This window comes from Dreissena polymorpha, chromosome 11, assembly GCF_020536995.1.
Source record: "Dreissena polymorpha isolate Duluth1 chromosome 11, UMN_Dpol_1.0, whole genome shotgun sequence".
NCBI lineage: Eukaryota > Metazoa > Mollusca > Bivalvia > Myida > Dreissenidae > Dreissena > Dreissena polymorpha.
The window spans coordinates 8,633,190-8,650,689 of record NC_068365.1 but is presented as its reverse complement, the minus strand read 5'-3'; the positions used below and the strand labels follow the sequence as shown (position 1 = coordinate 8,650,689).

Here is a 17,500-nt window from a genome sequence, read left to right as displayed (position 1 = left end):
TTTATAGTATAAACTGATAACAGAGGCCAAATAAACGATAATAGACGTTTCAAAACATAAACTGGGAAACGTTTAGAAATATAAAATGTCACGATAAAACTTAATTTTAATTGATAAGCTTATGGAAAATGAGTCTTAACGTAATTGTAGCACTACGTAGAAAGGTTTATGTTCGACATCTAACATATGATTATAGACGGCCCTCTTGGTTTACTTACCTATTCAATATGTATCTGTTGAAGTTATTGGCATGCTTGGTTCAGTTAAATTAAAATGTTGAACGTGTACAATCTACATGCGAAGGGATTTTGTGTTTGCCTTGTTAAATACAATTATTTTTAATAGACAGATCTTCATCTCACAAGTCTTAGTTTCGTAAGAAAGATTGTTTCGAAAATGTTTAATTTAGAGAGCAAATGTTAAATAACTAATTCTATTCTTCTCTTTTAATTTCGTTTGATCATGTTTAGAAGTATTACAAGGTTGTGGTTTGTTTAACATTAGTTTAACAAACGTTTCACCTGTAGGCATTATGGGCCGTTCATTCCAGATGCCCCCCCCCCATTCCGCTTCACACAGAATGACTAAATTAGATGTTTGTTGCTAATGCACCATATTTACAGACTATTTTTCAGGATACCTACACAATATGTGTTGGTTATTTTGTCGGTAATATACCTTCTTAGGAGGAAACACTTTCAACATATCCGCTATCCTATAAAGGTCAACACTTGTGGTGGGGGTGTGACAGAAACTTAAAAAAATTATCACATGTTTTATATGTTGTATATCATGGTTACTAATGCATAATAATCCATCTCCACTTGGGTTGTTGCCAGCTTTTTTAAAATCTAAAGTTGAACTTATTTTTGTGAAGAACCAATATTATGCAAAAAGAGCTTATATCACGTGACCGTATACCTCTTATGTTACAAGCGGTTATATTTAAATATGTAATGCTTTTATATGTATTTGATGGAACTCTGTGCGTTCTTAATTTAAAATGATTGCATGTTACCTTTTCTATGGACATTTCTTACCGAAATTTCTATATACATATTTTGTGGGGGGTTTTCATTCAAAGTTAAGCTGGCATTACACTCTATCAATACGCTTAATAAAACTATTACTTATGTCTTGTCAGCAAAGACTGGTTTATGTGTACAATGAACCTATATAAAATGAGCATCCCAATGTGTTATGCATTGCAAAATTATAGATAATAGTTTATAATTAAACGACACACATAACAGTTAACCATTTGCTATTTATCTCAAGCACGATATCATGATATCAAGAAAGCACTTCGACGATCATGCTAATCTTTACTGTGGTTACTAATAGGGAAAAGATAACGTATATCAACCAGTTACATCTCAAGGTCAAAGCCTTACGGGCTTGTAACATGATATTCAATTAGTACTAAACAATCACCTAAGTAATAATAATTTGAAATGAATTACAAAATTAATAAAATAACATCAAAATATTTGACACGGTGTACCTAAATAATAAGAAACAATATTATATTGCTCTGCATGGGGTAGAAATATTGAAAATTGCCTAGCCCTCTATCGACCATGTTATTCAAATGCTCATTTTCGGACTTGTGTTATAGAAAAAATGTTCTGAGCAAGTTTCATGATGATGAGGCAACAACTCTGGCTGCTGGAGTTTTAACAAGGTTCTATTCCTTACAGGAAAAATGCCCAAATAATCTTCCCTGGCCTCAGTGAATTTTTAACGGACCGGAAACATTTGTTTTACCTCTGTTGAAAATTGGGCAATACATGTGACTTCTTAAGTATTCTTAAAGCACTGCATTGTTATAATTACGCACCTAAGAACATTGATCTATATTTATATATGAAGCGTATGGTGCTTAGAATATATGTATTACAAAAATACAAAAAAATATACGCTACACATACAAGTATGTGTAGTCAGTATATTGTATTTGCTATACAATTTCACTTCACGTATGTTGTCAATTAACATCTTTCTAAACCGGGCAACAGATTTTTGTAATCCTCTTGTTAATAAAAATTAAAATATTTTTCACGCTCACACACGCACACACGCATGTACACAACCAGCACACACATGCACAAATACGCGCGCGCTTGCGCACGCACACACACACACACGTGCACACACCCATACGAGCACGCACAATCCCGCACGCGAGCTCGCGCACACGTACGAACTAGCGCTCGCACACACACAAACCATACACAAACAAGCACACACACACACACGCGCGCACGAACACACGCACACGGACACACATTCACACACACGCGCATACACACACATACTAGAACCCGCGCGCACACTCCTTGACACGTACAAGCACAACACACGCGCATTACACACGCGCGGAACACGCGCGCACACACCCGCACGCACAAACACAAACACACACGCTCCGAATCATCCCCCCACACAATTTGTATTGTCATATTATTATTATTATAAGTTACCATACAATCTACGGTGTTATATATATATACGGTTTGTTTTCTCAATCATTTGAATTAGTTTGTGTATTTCCATTATACTGAAGTGCGCTTTTTTATGCCTCTCATGAACTGTGATTTAAAGATATTTATCTATATCTATATTTACATATGTAAGGGATATATTGTATATGCTCTACAAATCCACTTCACTTATGTTGTCAATTAACCTCTTTCCAAACAGGGCAACATATTTTAGTAATCTTTTTTGTTAATACAATTTAAAATATTTACAGAGAGTAAGACGCTCATAATTTTTGTTACATTAGTATAAACACATCTGGTGGTAATTCTAGTTCATTTTTTTTCGGAACTAGATTAACTGCAGGCCAGATACAGTCAAACCGAGAATACAAGAATAACATTCCCGAGGTACAAAATGCTTAAAAACTTTTCCTTATCAAACAAAATGTGTGAATGTCCGTCACTCGATCTAATTAGTTTTTCGTTTTCGTACATTGTTAGATCGACAATGCGACGGACATAAGAATGTACTCGTGTATATGTCCCTTGATCTCAACACATTTCGTGTTATTTTTAAATGTGCTTAACGTCCCCTAGATAACATATTACTAAAACGTGTACTGATTGCATTACGTGTGTTTAACAATAAATGAGGATATACAGATATATTCAATCGATGATTTCAAATACAATAGTTACATAGATTCTTTTTAACTATCGTGAAACTCTTAACAAATTATAACACAACAAATGTTTGTATTAAGATAAATTTTTTGTCATTGCAATAGTCTTGCTATAGTCGTTATTGTAACATAAGCTTATTTATTATTACAACGTGTCTTACGAGATGCAGGTACTCACAGTGAAAAATAATAACACAGCGAGAAGTTAGAAACACATACATGTATACACACATACACACACACGTATACAAACACACAAAACACACGCGCGCACTCGACCGCAGACACACACGCACACATGCATACGTACACACACACACACACGCACTCGCGCACACACCCGCACACCCGCGTTTTTTACACAAATAGCACACACACACATGCACATACGCGCGCTCGCTCGCGCGTACACACAAGTGCGCACACAAGCAAACAAAAACACAAAACACACGCGCGCACTCAACCGCAGACACATGCACATCCGCACACCCGCACAAACGCGTCTTTTGTTTTCTTTTTATACAACCAACACACGCTCACATACACATACGCGCGCGCTCTAGCGCGCACACACGCATGCGTGCACGCATACACACGCACTCGCGCACACACCCGCACATCCGCGTTTTTTTTACACAACTAGTACACAAACACATACGCGCGCGCTCGCTCGCGCGCACACACACAAGTACGCACACACACGCATACGTGCACACACACACGCGCGCTCGTGCACACACGCACATTTGCTCACGCACCCACAACTATACACAAACAAGCACGCACGCGCACACACATTCACACACACGCGCACACACACACGCGCGCGCACACACACACACACACACACACACACACACACACACACACACACACACACACACACACACACACACACCCACACACACACCCGTGCGCATACTCATTTACACGTGCATGCACAACACACGCGCATAAAACGCGCGCGCAACACGCGCGCACACACCCGCACACACAAACACACACGCATCGAACCACCCTCCACACACGATCAAGTAGTTCTTATTATTATGTTATTATTATTATTATTATTATAAGTGTTATACGTGTACTTTTTGCTTCTCAGATCACTATTCGTCAATAAGTTTGTGCATTTTCCAATGAACGGAAGTACGCTTTTTTGTGTCTCTATTGGGGACTTGTCGTTTTATTGTTGTTGGTTTTTCTCAGTACTGTTATTTTTTTTCATTTCTTCCTTTTCTATGGAATATTCATCTGTTTGTATCCATAATTTTTGTTTTCTATTTTTGTTTGCATATCTAGACATCTTATGTCTTATAATAGAATCTAACTGGACATGTTTTAAAAAGAAACTTACTGGACAAACACACACAAATTATTATTTATATCACCCACCACTTTTTTAAATGATTAAATTATGTACTCTAAATGTAAAAGGGCTAAACAATAAAGACAAACGCAAAAAAACATTTCAAATGGTTAGACGAAAAAAAATATAGTATATGCCTATTACAGGAAAGTCAATTAACACATACTTTAGCACAAACCTTAAAAGATGAATGGGACGGAGACATCTATCTTAGTGGACAACATACTAATAAACAAGGCATTGCCTTTCTGATAAAAAATAATATAGGGATCACAGTCGATAACTTTAATGAAATAATAATTGGCAGACAAGCAAGTATAGATATCAAAATGCACGAAACACAATTAACATTTATCAATATTTACGGCCCTAACATAGATGATCCGACTTTTTACGAAACATTACAATCCTTTATAATTAATTTTCAAGATAAAAACATTATAGTCGGTGGTGATTTCAATACTGTTCTTAACCCATTATTAGATAAAAGAAAGGGAAACCTTAATACTCATCCTAAAAATAGAAACATTTTAAAGAACATACTTGAAAACTACAATATGATAGACATATGGCGCACAGTTAATCCCAACGAAAGCAAATACACCTGGCACTCAAACACAAAACCAACAATATTTTGTAGATTAGACTTTATTTTAATATCAGAGTCACTTTGCAACATTATTGAAACATGTAACATAAAACCAGGATTTATGACTGACCACTCTCTAGTTGAACTTAAACTGCACAAAATACAACCTGAAAGAGGCCCAGGATACTTTAAAATTTACAACAGCATCTTATTGGATACACAATATCAAACACAAATAAAACAGGAAATATTAAATACAGTTCAAAATAATAAAGATGCAAAACCAAACACCTTATGGGAAGTAATTAAAGGAAATATACGTAACACAACAATTAGATACACATCATTTAAACAAAAAGAAACACACAGACTTGAAACTGAAACCATCAAAACCATTGAAACACTTGAAAAACAATTGCATCAAACAAACACAATTGATACCACCGACATTGAAAATGAAATAACATTAAAAAAAACAAATATTAGATGGAATCTATCATTCACATCTCAATGGAATAATACTAAGAGCGCGTGCACAGCATGTTGAACACAATGAAAAAAAGACAAAATACTTCGCAAACATTGAAAAACGTAGAAGTGAATAAAAAACTGTACACAAATTAGAAGTCAATGGCAAAGATATAACAAACATAACTCAAATACTAGAAGAGCAACGTTTATTTTTCGAAACCCTCTATAAACGAAAAAATGTTAAAAATAACACCCTTTTTAAAAAAACACATCACGCTTTAAACCAAGAGGAAAAAGAACTGTGCGACGGATTGCTTAATAAATATGAATGTGGATTAGCCCTAAAAGAAATGCAAAATAACAAAAGCCCAGGATCTGATGGCATCACAAAAGAATTTTATAAAATATTCTGGAATTATATAAAAACACATCTAATTAATTCACTTAACTATTCATTTAACAACGAAAACTTAACTACGCTACAAAAACAACGTATTATATCACTTATTCCAAAACCTGGAAAAAACTTAGAATCCTTATCAAACTGGCGCCCGATTAGTTTACTAAACAATGATTATAAAATTGCAACTAAAAGTATAGCAAACAGAATATAAAAAATATTACCATCAATCATTTCAAAATCTCAATCTAGTTTCATAAAAGGACGTTACATTCGTGAAAACGTTCGTCTTATCCAAGAATGCATAAACTATTTCAACAATTCAAACAATCCTGGTCTAATATTCTTTGCAGACTTTGAAAAGGCATTCGATTCGCTTGATCATTCATTTAAGTTCTCTTGCTTAGAAAATTTGAACTTTGGTGAAAGTCTCATTCAATGGGTCAAACTATTCAATACCGATATTAACAGTATAATCATTAACAAAGGCTTCTTTTCAAACAGTTTTAACATCGAACGTGGGGTTCGACAAGGATGTCCACTCTCATCATCGCTATTTATTATTTGCATCGAGTATCTATCACATCACATCCAATCAAATAAACACATAAAAGGCATATCACTAGAACCTGATGAAGATATCAAACAGTCCCTATTTGCTGACGATGCAACTTATTTTTTAAACGACAATTACGATTCTTTCCATAACCTAATAGAGTCACTAACCCTTTACGGAATAACACCGGGTCTTAAACTAAACAAAAGGAAATGTACTGTGCTACGAGTAGGTAAATTAAAACAAAGTAATGTCCTATATAAAAAAAGAAATGAAATTTAATTGGACATCCGATGAAGCCACAACGTTAGGAATTACTTTCACAAATAATGAAAAGGAAACAATTAAACTAATATTTATATACTAAAATAAACTTATCGGAAAAAACACAGTATTGAAAACGTTTGCACTTCCTAAATTAATTTATGTATTAACAGTTCTCCCAAATCCACCAAATGATGTTATTAACGATATAAAATCAGCAATATTTAATTTCATATGGGACGGTAAGCCTGATAAAATAAAACGAACTCAGTTAATTCAATCTGTAGAAAATGGAGGTACCCATTTAACGAACATTGACTCATTCTTGAATGCAATCAAATGCAGCTGGGTTAAAAGATACCTAGATAATACCAATACGAGTAAATGGAAATTATTCTACCAGAAAATCATAAAAAATATGGTCACTCCTTACTCTTTGAATGTAACATCAACAATACTATCTTACATGAAATTGCAAGCGAAAACATATTTTTGTCTGTTGTTCTATTAGCATGGAGTGATGTCACTCATAACCTAGAAACCCAAACCAGCAGTAAAACTCTTTTATGGAACAATAAAGACATAACTTCAAACAATAAGACGTTTTTTCTATAAAGATTGGTTTGAACGAAGCATGAAATATGTCGACCAATTAAATGACTACAGAATTAAGGATTTCTACTCTTTTGATGATATATGCTACATATACGGACTACCTTCAAATAATTTTCTGAAGTACTACACAATTATCAAAAGCATACCCATACATATTAAATCTGAAATCAATACAAATAATAGACCATGTACTCAAACAACATTCGTAGAAAACATACTTGGAAGAAAAAACAAACCGAATAAAATATTTAACACACTACAAATTAAAAACCCTACAGAAAACTCCAAAATCCAAAATAAATGGCAAGTCCTTTTCGGAGAACATGAACTTAATTGGAAACACATATTTACCATGCCATATAAAGCAACTATTGAAAGCACACTGAGAAATTTTCAATATAAATACATCCATAGAATTATAGCTACAAATAAACATCTCTTAAAATGCAAATTATCTAACTCAAATCTGTGTGACTTCTGCGGTGAAAACATCGAAACTATAGAACATCTTTTTTTGGAATGCAAACACATCCAGCCTATTTGGAATCAATTAGTATCTTTTCTTGAACAACAGCAACTAAACGTTAAACTATCTTTCTTAAATGTAAGTTTCGGAATTTACTCATTGAAATCAATAGACTGTAATAATATTGTGAATTTTATTCTTATATTGATGAAATATTTTATCTTTAACATGAAGTACAAAAAACAAGTACCAAATTTTAATTGTTTTGTCCATAGTCTTGAACTAAAAATCCAGATTGAGAAAGAAATAGCCCTCAGTAATGACACACTACACATCTTTGAACAAAAATGGAATCGGATTAAATTCTCATAATGTTTGTCCACTTATATACATTTCACTGTAATATTAGTTTATCTTTCTAAAATATTTTTGTATATTTTTGTTCAATCTTATAAGATGATTGTGAATATACAAAAAAACACACAAGTCCAGTATGCTTTCTTCCGACTTCATACAACTCATCATTTTCCATAACTATTCTTCTGTTGTTCTTTTCTTTTCTTCTTAGAAAAAATATATATTAGCATATCTTGTATAACATGTCTGAACTTTATTGCTTTGTACAATCACTATGTTGTATGATCATATACATGTATACATTGTATGTATTATATTGAATAAACATGTACATATTTTAACGTTGCATTACGGTGACGGGCGAAGACCGACAAACAAAAGGTGTTTACAACAGCTCACTTTTTGTTAAATCTATAAATACAAAAAAAACTTCCCCGCCCCCCTGACGCTTTATTAACTGATTGAAACCATTTTCAAACTCAGCTAATATATAATTGTTAAGAAAATGGGTTCACGTTTCATGAGAATTCTGAAAAAAAAACATATCTAGAGTTATACCAATGTTTTTATAGCCATATATACAAAACTGTCTTGTCCACTGGTTACTATTGCTTTCATCGGACAGGACTCATTTTAAAACTCAACCGACATATCTTTTTTTTAACAAATTGTCAATCCACGCTTCATGATAGTTTGACAAAAAGTAGTTTGCGGTCTTAAAATGCTTAATCCTTAAGCTGAGCTAAGGACTTGTTTCTGGAGAGAACGTGAACCAATTTTAAAGAAGTCTGAGAAATCATTCGATGAAATATTATGACCAAGTTTCAAAACATTATTGTTATTATTTATATTATATGTGTTCAAGTTTGCAATATTGAAATAAATGTGTTGGAAAAATATAAATACTTTTTGTTTTTTATTTTCACAAAATGTGTGGCAAAATAAAATTACTTTCGAATTAACCATTGTTTTTTTTACAAAGGTTGAATTTTATAAAACTGTATGCTACAAAAGGCAACTTTTATATGTATCATTAAGATACTATACGAACATGTGGAAACAGTCTCATCCATATTTATGTAGAGGGAAATTTGTTTTGAGCCTTTAGTATCAGCACCCTTTGTTTACAAGTTACTTGATTGGTGTAAATTATAAAATTGCATAATTATATTAAATAGATTTCTAACAATGTTATCTTACCCAGCCGAGTCGGACTTTATGTAAGCAAGAAAACTTTTCGCACACTGTACACATTCATTTATCTTCACAGGTTAAAAAAATGCATTTGATTCTAGAAAAGCATATACTTACAAAGACATCATTGATTCATAATATGCATATACTATGTATTATACAAATTTTGCTAAATTAACCTTTTATTAAACTACCCGGGCACAGGAGATTTAACAGTTAGCCCCCAATAATTAAGTGAATAAAATACCAATTAGTCGTTTGTGAGACACTACATAGGTATATTGTCGACATAAGGCGTTATATTAAAGTATTAGTATTACACCAGCTATTTGCAAATAGATTTCGATCAAGTGCGTCTAACGTTGCTGCATTGTCGTTTAAACAAGTTAAAATTGGTTTAAGCTGTGGATATAAGTAAAGAATGTCGAGATAAAAAGTAAAGTAGTGTACTGACACAACCTATGGTTATAATTGGCCATTGGTAAGCGACGTTGATTGTCAAAACTATAATTTTAATCATAAAACTATCGCAGAAAAAAATTGCCTCTTAATTGTGTTCTTGGCCGTTGTCATATTGGAACTTTTATTGTGCCCACTATAAATGTTCGCCTTAATGAGTCGGCGATTTAAGATGGATACATTTTTAATTTAAAACAGTTTATTCCCAACAATCTCTAAACATGGTAGATCTAATTATCTTTCAGCCTTTAATTTCAAAAGCTCGTGTTTTCATGTTTGATAATTGTCATTCTTGACCGTCCATTCTTTTAATTAGCATATCTTGTGTTGCATATTAAACTCATAAGGTTTTTTGCATTGCGTAGGGATGTCTAATAACTTTTCTTGGATATCTTATCACGCTTTGAAGAAATTTATTAAAGTAATAGTATTTAACACAGTTTGATTATAATGTGTTCTTCCATTATTGCTTATTCAGACTAAATCAGGGTGTCGTAAGAAGTGTCGGAGTGTTGAAACGATCCATATCATGAACCCTTAGCATAATCATTTTTGCACAATTCGCTTAAAACAGTTATCATTGCGAAAAATGAGTATGCAAACTGTCCAATTGAAAGCGCACGCGTATCACAAGTCGTATAACTTACGAAGAAAAGTGGTTGGTTTTGAAAAACACTCGACATTTGAGCTCCTTTGTAACTAGAAGTGAATTAAATAACAATAATGCAGGTAAATTCCCTTCTTTTTTATTTATTACTCAAACAGATAGTTAATATATTTTTTGCACACTGTCTTTTAATCATATACATGTATATACCCTAAATACTTGCCCGATATAATTTCTAGTAACATCATTCTGTATTTCTCTTTTGGAGATCAACTGAAGCACATATCCGGTTTGAACCACAACGTCCGTTAACCCTGTTTACACAGTGTATTCTATTAAATGAAATAATACGTACTACGTGCTTGTTAAAATTTATATTATATACAACCAATCTCTAGAGATAATATAATTTGTTTTAAATCCTAATTAATTAAATTAAAATGTCTTTGACTTACTTTACTTGAAATATATGCGTTTAAACAAATTACCTTCTCCTCCACATTATTTAAGTTCACACAGTCAAAGTTTTCCCGTTGACTGCCACGAATGTGGTTGGCCTCTTTTTCCTTGAATATCCACCACATCTCCCTAATTTCGTTAGGATACCAATGTTTCTGAGAGTGTGGTATTGTGCTGTAAAAGCATTCATAGCCCTCTAATCCGGAATACGGTTAGGGCCATTTTTAGTTGTTCGCTTGCGAACAACTAAGGTTAGTAGTACGCGTTGCAAGTCAGGCTGCTCTTAACTACGCGAAGAACGATAACCACCGCATTTGAGGCACTTAATAGATGCTGATAAACAAGAATAAAGGGATGATGTGTAACCTCGTTCATAGTGCATGCTACTGTTGCTGTTTCTGGGAAACATTCTTTTGTTCTCAACAGATAGCGGCGATCTTTCGTATCCACGGATGCTAACAACGTAACAGTATAAGGTTAAGTTTGTTTACATTCCCAGTTCCCAATTAATAAAACGTTGAACATGAGTTCATCAATTATTACAGGTATATTATAGACAACAACACAAATGCTTTATAATCGCTAACACCGAATATAAGGTAGTCGGCGTAATTGATGACTTTAAAATAAAGTTTTCAATTTACGTTTCTAAATAATTAAATTGAAAACAAAAGTTTAACTATTGTGTTTATTAACTTGTTAGTCACATATTTACTGCATGAAATGTGTGTTATCAACTGATCATTGTCAAACCACACATTAGTGTAAGTAGATAAAAATTATGATACGGGAGTATCACGTATTAGTGTAAGTAGATAAAAACGAGATTGCACATAATATCTGTCCTCACATGCCTTATTATGAGTGTATTTCTTTACCATTGAAATATATCGTATGTTAATATTTGATTTACACGCAGTTTTTTTTTTCGACACATTTAAATCACACTTTCATAGTCGCGTCATGCGAAAATGGGTGTTATGCGTTTCGGCCAGCGTATCTTTTGCCCAACCTGTGCATTTGCGCAGTCTGGTCAAAGGCGATGCTGTTTGCTTTAAAATCTCCAAATGTGTTATGTTCTCATTATGTATCCTCTGACCAGACCGAGAGATATACTGGCTGGTTGGGCTATACATCTGATGGTCGCATATAGATGAGACCCATTTTCGCATGATGAGGGTCATTAAAAATCGCATCGCGAAATGTAAATTGCACATTTTAGCACAATGCTTTTCGATACAAAATTGTATTCGAAATAACAAATTTGTAAATAATGGCAGCCTATCAAGGCGTTTAGGAACGATTTCCAGACTTGCTGAATTTGTGGTTGGATATTAAATAATTTTCCTCTTATCGTGACACTATACTATTTGTTTGCTTTCTAATCTTGAAAGCAAAACTGTGTTTATCGATAGTTAATTAAATTATATTCCCCGGACGATTTAGTAAACGAGTACTCACCCTGAAATTCAGCGAGATGGATTTTAACGCGTAATTGTAACTGGGTCACAATTTGTGTCATTTTAACATACAGAGAGTAGCCCGAAATTCCTTTCACTGAATAGTGATACATCCTTTGCGCTGAGCACAGACACAGTGATGAAGCCAAAAATCAGAGGTTTTATCTCGAATCAGCCGATGAAATATTCAACTATATTCATGCGTGTCTGCTGGCGTTATGTAACAGTCATTTAAGGTGAAAAGCTGGTTAAAACAGCAACGCCGAAAAAGCGCATTAGTGCTCTATACCCATGTGTAGGTCAGAGTTGTTGACACCGTGTGAACTGCTAAGGTAACAAGTAATGCATAAACAACAAAGTACGGGTCAACAAGGCTGTCTTTATGACTACCAAATTCGTGAGCAAAAAGTTGTGCACGCAGATTATTTTTTTATTTATTTTCATCGATTATCTTATTGTTTATTTTGAATTTGTATATGGTGTCAAAAATCACAAGATTTTTTACAGGGAAATTCCATTATGGAATCATATTCTTAGTAAGATATGTATTCTATATTACAACAATATTCATTTAATATGATGGTGATTGCAAATTGTCTTTATATTTAGTTTTCTTTAACATCATCATACTTACTTTGATTTCTGAACGTCAAAAAGGGCCATGTTGTTGTTATTTTGTCTCAGTTATCTCTTTAAAATAAAAGGATGATAAAAAGTGCACACACATCTCGACCCGTGCGTTAAGACACACTCTTTATAAATTTGAATGGTTTGTGTTGATTTCAAACTTGCGATTAATTTTGAAAAATGATTTGCGTCTTATATTATGCAATAGCGAACTTCAGTGCCTTCGGCGCTTTGATTAATTCACCCCTCGATCTTTTGAGAGACCCGCGAGAATCGATATTCGACAGTACCAACAAGAAGCGACAATTAAAGACGAAACGCGACTTTTGAATGTTTGAATGTTTGAATGTCGCACTGTTACGCTTTTATTTGTTAAAATAGGTTGCGTCAAAAATTGGTGTGAGTCGCGTGCGTGGATTTGAATATCGTGTGTTGATCTATATCGGGCGCTCGGTACGTCCCTGGACATTACAAACGACAAACGATATTACATTGCGCATATCTCTTGTAATTGTAAACAATCGACTTAAATCAACGGATCAACAATCACGATATTCATATATACGCACGACATTTTTAACGTAGCCAGAAATTCTATAGCGCTTAATATCGTGTGTCGATGGTCAACCATGTGGGAATCCAAGTAAAATGACGCAAAGTTAAAACGGCCTTTTGGCCCGTATTCACCAACAATTCTTAACCAATCTTAAACATAAGAATAAATAAAATTATTTAGTCTGATAAAAAAAAAATGTTCAATATGTCTGTCTGTCTGTCTGTCTGTCTGTCTGTCTGTCTGTCTGTCTGTCTGTCTGTCTGTCTGTCTGTCTGTCTGTCTGTCTGTCTGTCTGTCTGTCTGTCTGTCTGTCTGTCTGTATGTCTGCTTGTCTGTCTGTCTGTCTGTCTGTCTGTCTGTCTGTCTGTCTGTCTGTCTGTCTGTCTGTCTGTCTGTCTTTACTGGCTGGCTGGCTGGCTGGCTGGCTGGCTGGCTGGCTGGCTGGCTGGCTGGCTGGCTGGCTGGCTGGCTGGCTGGCTGGCTGGCTGGCTGGCTGGCTGGCTGGCTGGCTGGCTGGCTGGCTGGCTGGCTGGCTGGCTGGCTGGCTGGCTGGCTGGCTGGCTGGCTGGCTGGCTGGCTGGCTGGCTGGCTAAACGGTTCGCTAGCCGGAGTGCGGCGGATATGATCCGTGTTGATCCGGCATCTTTTTGGAACTGGAGCTCGGTAGAAAGTAGATAGGATGCCGGTGGTATCTCGTTTCCAATCGCAGATCCCAACGGATATTTATATGCATACTAAAAAAACGCCTAATCAATAAGTGAACTTTTAATTATTGGCTGTGTGTGAGGCCAGTGTTTGTGTAAAAAAGTGCATGTCAACCATCAAGATCAAATAATTTCGTTTATGTATTATTTTCTATCTAATGGTACGCATGTTTCATGGCAAATTTTTAATTTGTATATTGTGTATCAAGAAATCTTTGTAAAAGTAATATTTTTAAACCGTTTATTTAATTGATATGTTCTATAATGGCTTGTCTTTGACTTAATGCAGAATACAAGGATTCACACATTTGATTTGCATTTTACTTAAAAAAAAATCCCTCAGCAACAATGATCATGGCAATGTTTGTTAAATTCCTCGAGTAATGTAATTTCTGCCCGTAATCTGAATTCTGTCCGTTATTTTAAATATCCCTGTCATCTGAGTTTGACCCGTTATATAATTTCCGCCCGAACTTCCGCGCCACCTCATTAAATTGTAATATGTTTCGCCCGTAATTCGCATTTCTTATTAACGTTATATAAAGAAAATAAATCGGAAATCTTTTAAAGCCAGCAATTTACTTTCCAATGCCATGCCTATTTTTATGGAAAATAGTCGTACTGGACCTAAACAAATCTTGATTGTTCGACCCTTTTGTTACTGAAATACATGTTGTGATTAAATAAAGGCACGCTGTGCAACATATCACAAGTATTACACAATAGTCATTAAATTCAATTACCTCTGTGCATGGTCTCTAAACTTTTAATGTTACAAGTTGTTCTAAAATGCACGTACATCACAAAACAGTGATTTGAGTTTTTTCTCTGCGGGGTTACACGTGATTACAAAAAGGCAATCGGACACAGGAAATGGCTGCAAAATGCCCGACGCTCTCAAGCTTAGTTATACAAATTGAGGTTAAGTAAAATCTAGTTCATAACCGTTCATAAACCGTGCAATGCTCTGATTATACTTATTTTATTAACGATCGGCATTGCGGCTTTATCAAAACTACAGAACGTATATTTTTACCACATTTATTCAAAATATTGTATCTGTTGTTTTGATAAAGGCGAACGTTAATGATAAGAGTATAATCAGTGGATTAATAATCATTTAATATCCCTTCAGGATAATTCCCATTAGCTTAACGCAATTCTTTCATGAACATGCAGTGCTGAATATATTCTTTGCGTATACACTATAACTTAAATGAAAATATCTTTTTACATACCGTTTCATACGTTGCAATACATGTAAGATTAAAATACAATGTTGATGTACTTATAACATTACAAATCTCTAAATGCATTTATATTGAACAGTAACAATATTTAATAAGTAAATATATTTTTGAAGACAGTAGTTGACGACTGTGTAATTCGTGTACATGTATATATGTGTATATGTTTGTCCAAAATAAATCTTCTTTATTCCAGGCTGATATCGTTTTTAATCGCGGAGGCTGTTGTTTACTTAAAGAAAAGAATTGAATGCATTTATTGACCATAACGATTTTCCCACCGTCCATATAATGCAAGATTGTATTTAACTTTCGTTAACGCACTCGTAGTATACACATGCTAACACATACTGAAATAATAAACTCGCAATTGTTCAATAATTTTAAAGTCTTCATGTACAAAAAAAAACGCAGAAAAACCGTTGTCGCTCCGATGTTATATGTGCGACCAACAGAACAATAATGTTCGCACCCTGGCCGTACAAGCAAAATAAAATGGAACAAAGTCAATCTTTCGTTCGTATGTTAACATAATATATAGATTTTGTAAGAAACTTGTCTAAATATGCATACTCATTACTGATTTACCGTCCTCATCCACTAAACATGACGCGAACAATATATTTTGTTTTATTAATCAACTTTACATTTAACACTGCGAAAAAACAAACACAGAAATCAAATTTGCTCTAATCAAATAACACATTCAAGTCAGAACACTATTCAAAGCAAATTTAGTAATTTGAAGAGTGAAACCGTTTGAATTATGATAAATAACAAAGAAATCAAGGAACGTATAAAGCACACTACATATAATATATAATTTGGTAACGTTCTAGTAACAAGTGTAAATATAAAAAGAAAATAAATACCAAAATATTAAACACAAAATCTCGTACTTACGATTTTGTATTTCAAAATTACGTCTTTTTGATCGCGTAATGAGTAGTAATATCAAGAAACTAAATCGAACTTACGAGATATAAAGAAATGCTAATTACGTAAGAAATCGAAATTGCGAAGTACTTACTTATTATATGATGTTCAATATTTAATTCTTTATTTTTGTTTTTAATTTACACATTTGAAACAATTGCTTCCATAGTATACTCATAAGTGTTGAAGATAATATTTTTGATAAGCTAGTACTATACATTAAGAACTTGAAATTACATGTGGTATGTACAAAATTGTATTATAGTAATTTAATTGGATAACTAGAAAAGCAACATGAACCTCAGGGCATACCTATACAAAACATATCATAAGCATATTATTTTGTGAACAAACATGTTAAATTATTAATTGATTAGTATATTTCAAAATTATCCATATGCTGGCAAAAAACATTTGAATTGATCATTATAAATATAAATCTAATGAATACAGTCTTTGTGAAACTTTATCCGCTCAATCGTAACAGTTAAAAGCAAGCTGTAAATCGTTGTAAAATACAAAACAATACATAAAACATAAAACAATCGCTGCTCCCTAAGATCCACTTGTAACGCCTTATTAGTTATAGTTACCTTTAAATTTTTATTCACAAATAATATTAAATATACATTTTAAAATACTTATTGCGTAAGGCGATTGCAGTCAAATATTTCAGATTTGCAAATGCGAGAATTTGATTATATAAAGACACGGTACATAAAGTTATTTCTTACTCTGTATCAGTTCAGGTGCAAATTAATGGTGCAACCATATAGAAATTCCTTCATGAACATAAGTGTTTTCATACATTCTAATACTGTGTTAAAATTATAACAATTACGCAACATTGTATCTAACATTCATTTCATTTGTAAGATTTTATAATAATACAACCAATAATAAGTAGCTTAAACTCAGCGTTTAATCTTCAATCATCCTGCATCAAAGTGTGATGATGATGAACATACGTACACGTGAACAATACATACAAATACTCA

At 33.7% G+C, this 17,500-nt stretch overlaps 1 protein-coding gene across 1 annotated transcript in view; it reads right to left on the bottom strand.

Annotated features, from left to right (window-relative positions):
* LOC127851256 (uncharacterized) overlaps nt 1-17,500 on the bottom strand; it is a 50,323-nt gene that overhangs the window by 13,712 nt on the left and 19,111 nt on the right. Inside the window, exon 11 of the mRNA XM_052384896.1 lies at nt 11,002-11,146. Coding sequence (XP_052240856.1) covers nt 11,002-11,146 — 145 coding nt within the window. The remainder of the gene's footprint in view (nt 1-11,001; nt 11,147-17,500) is intronic.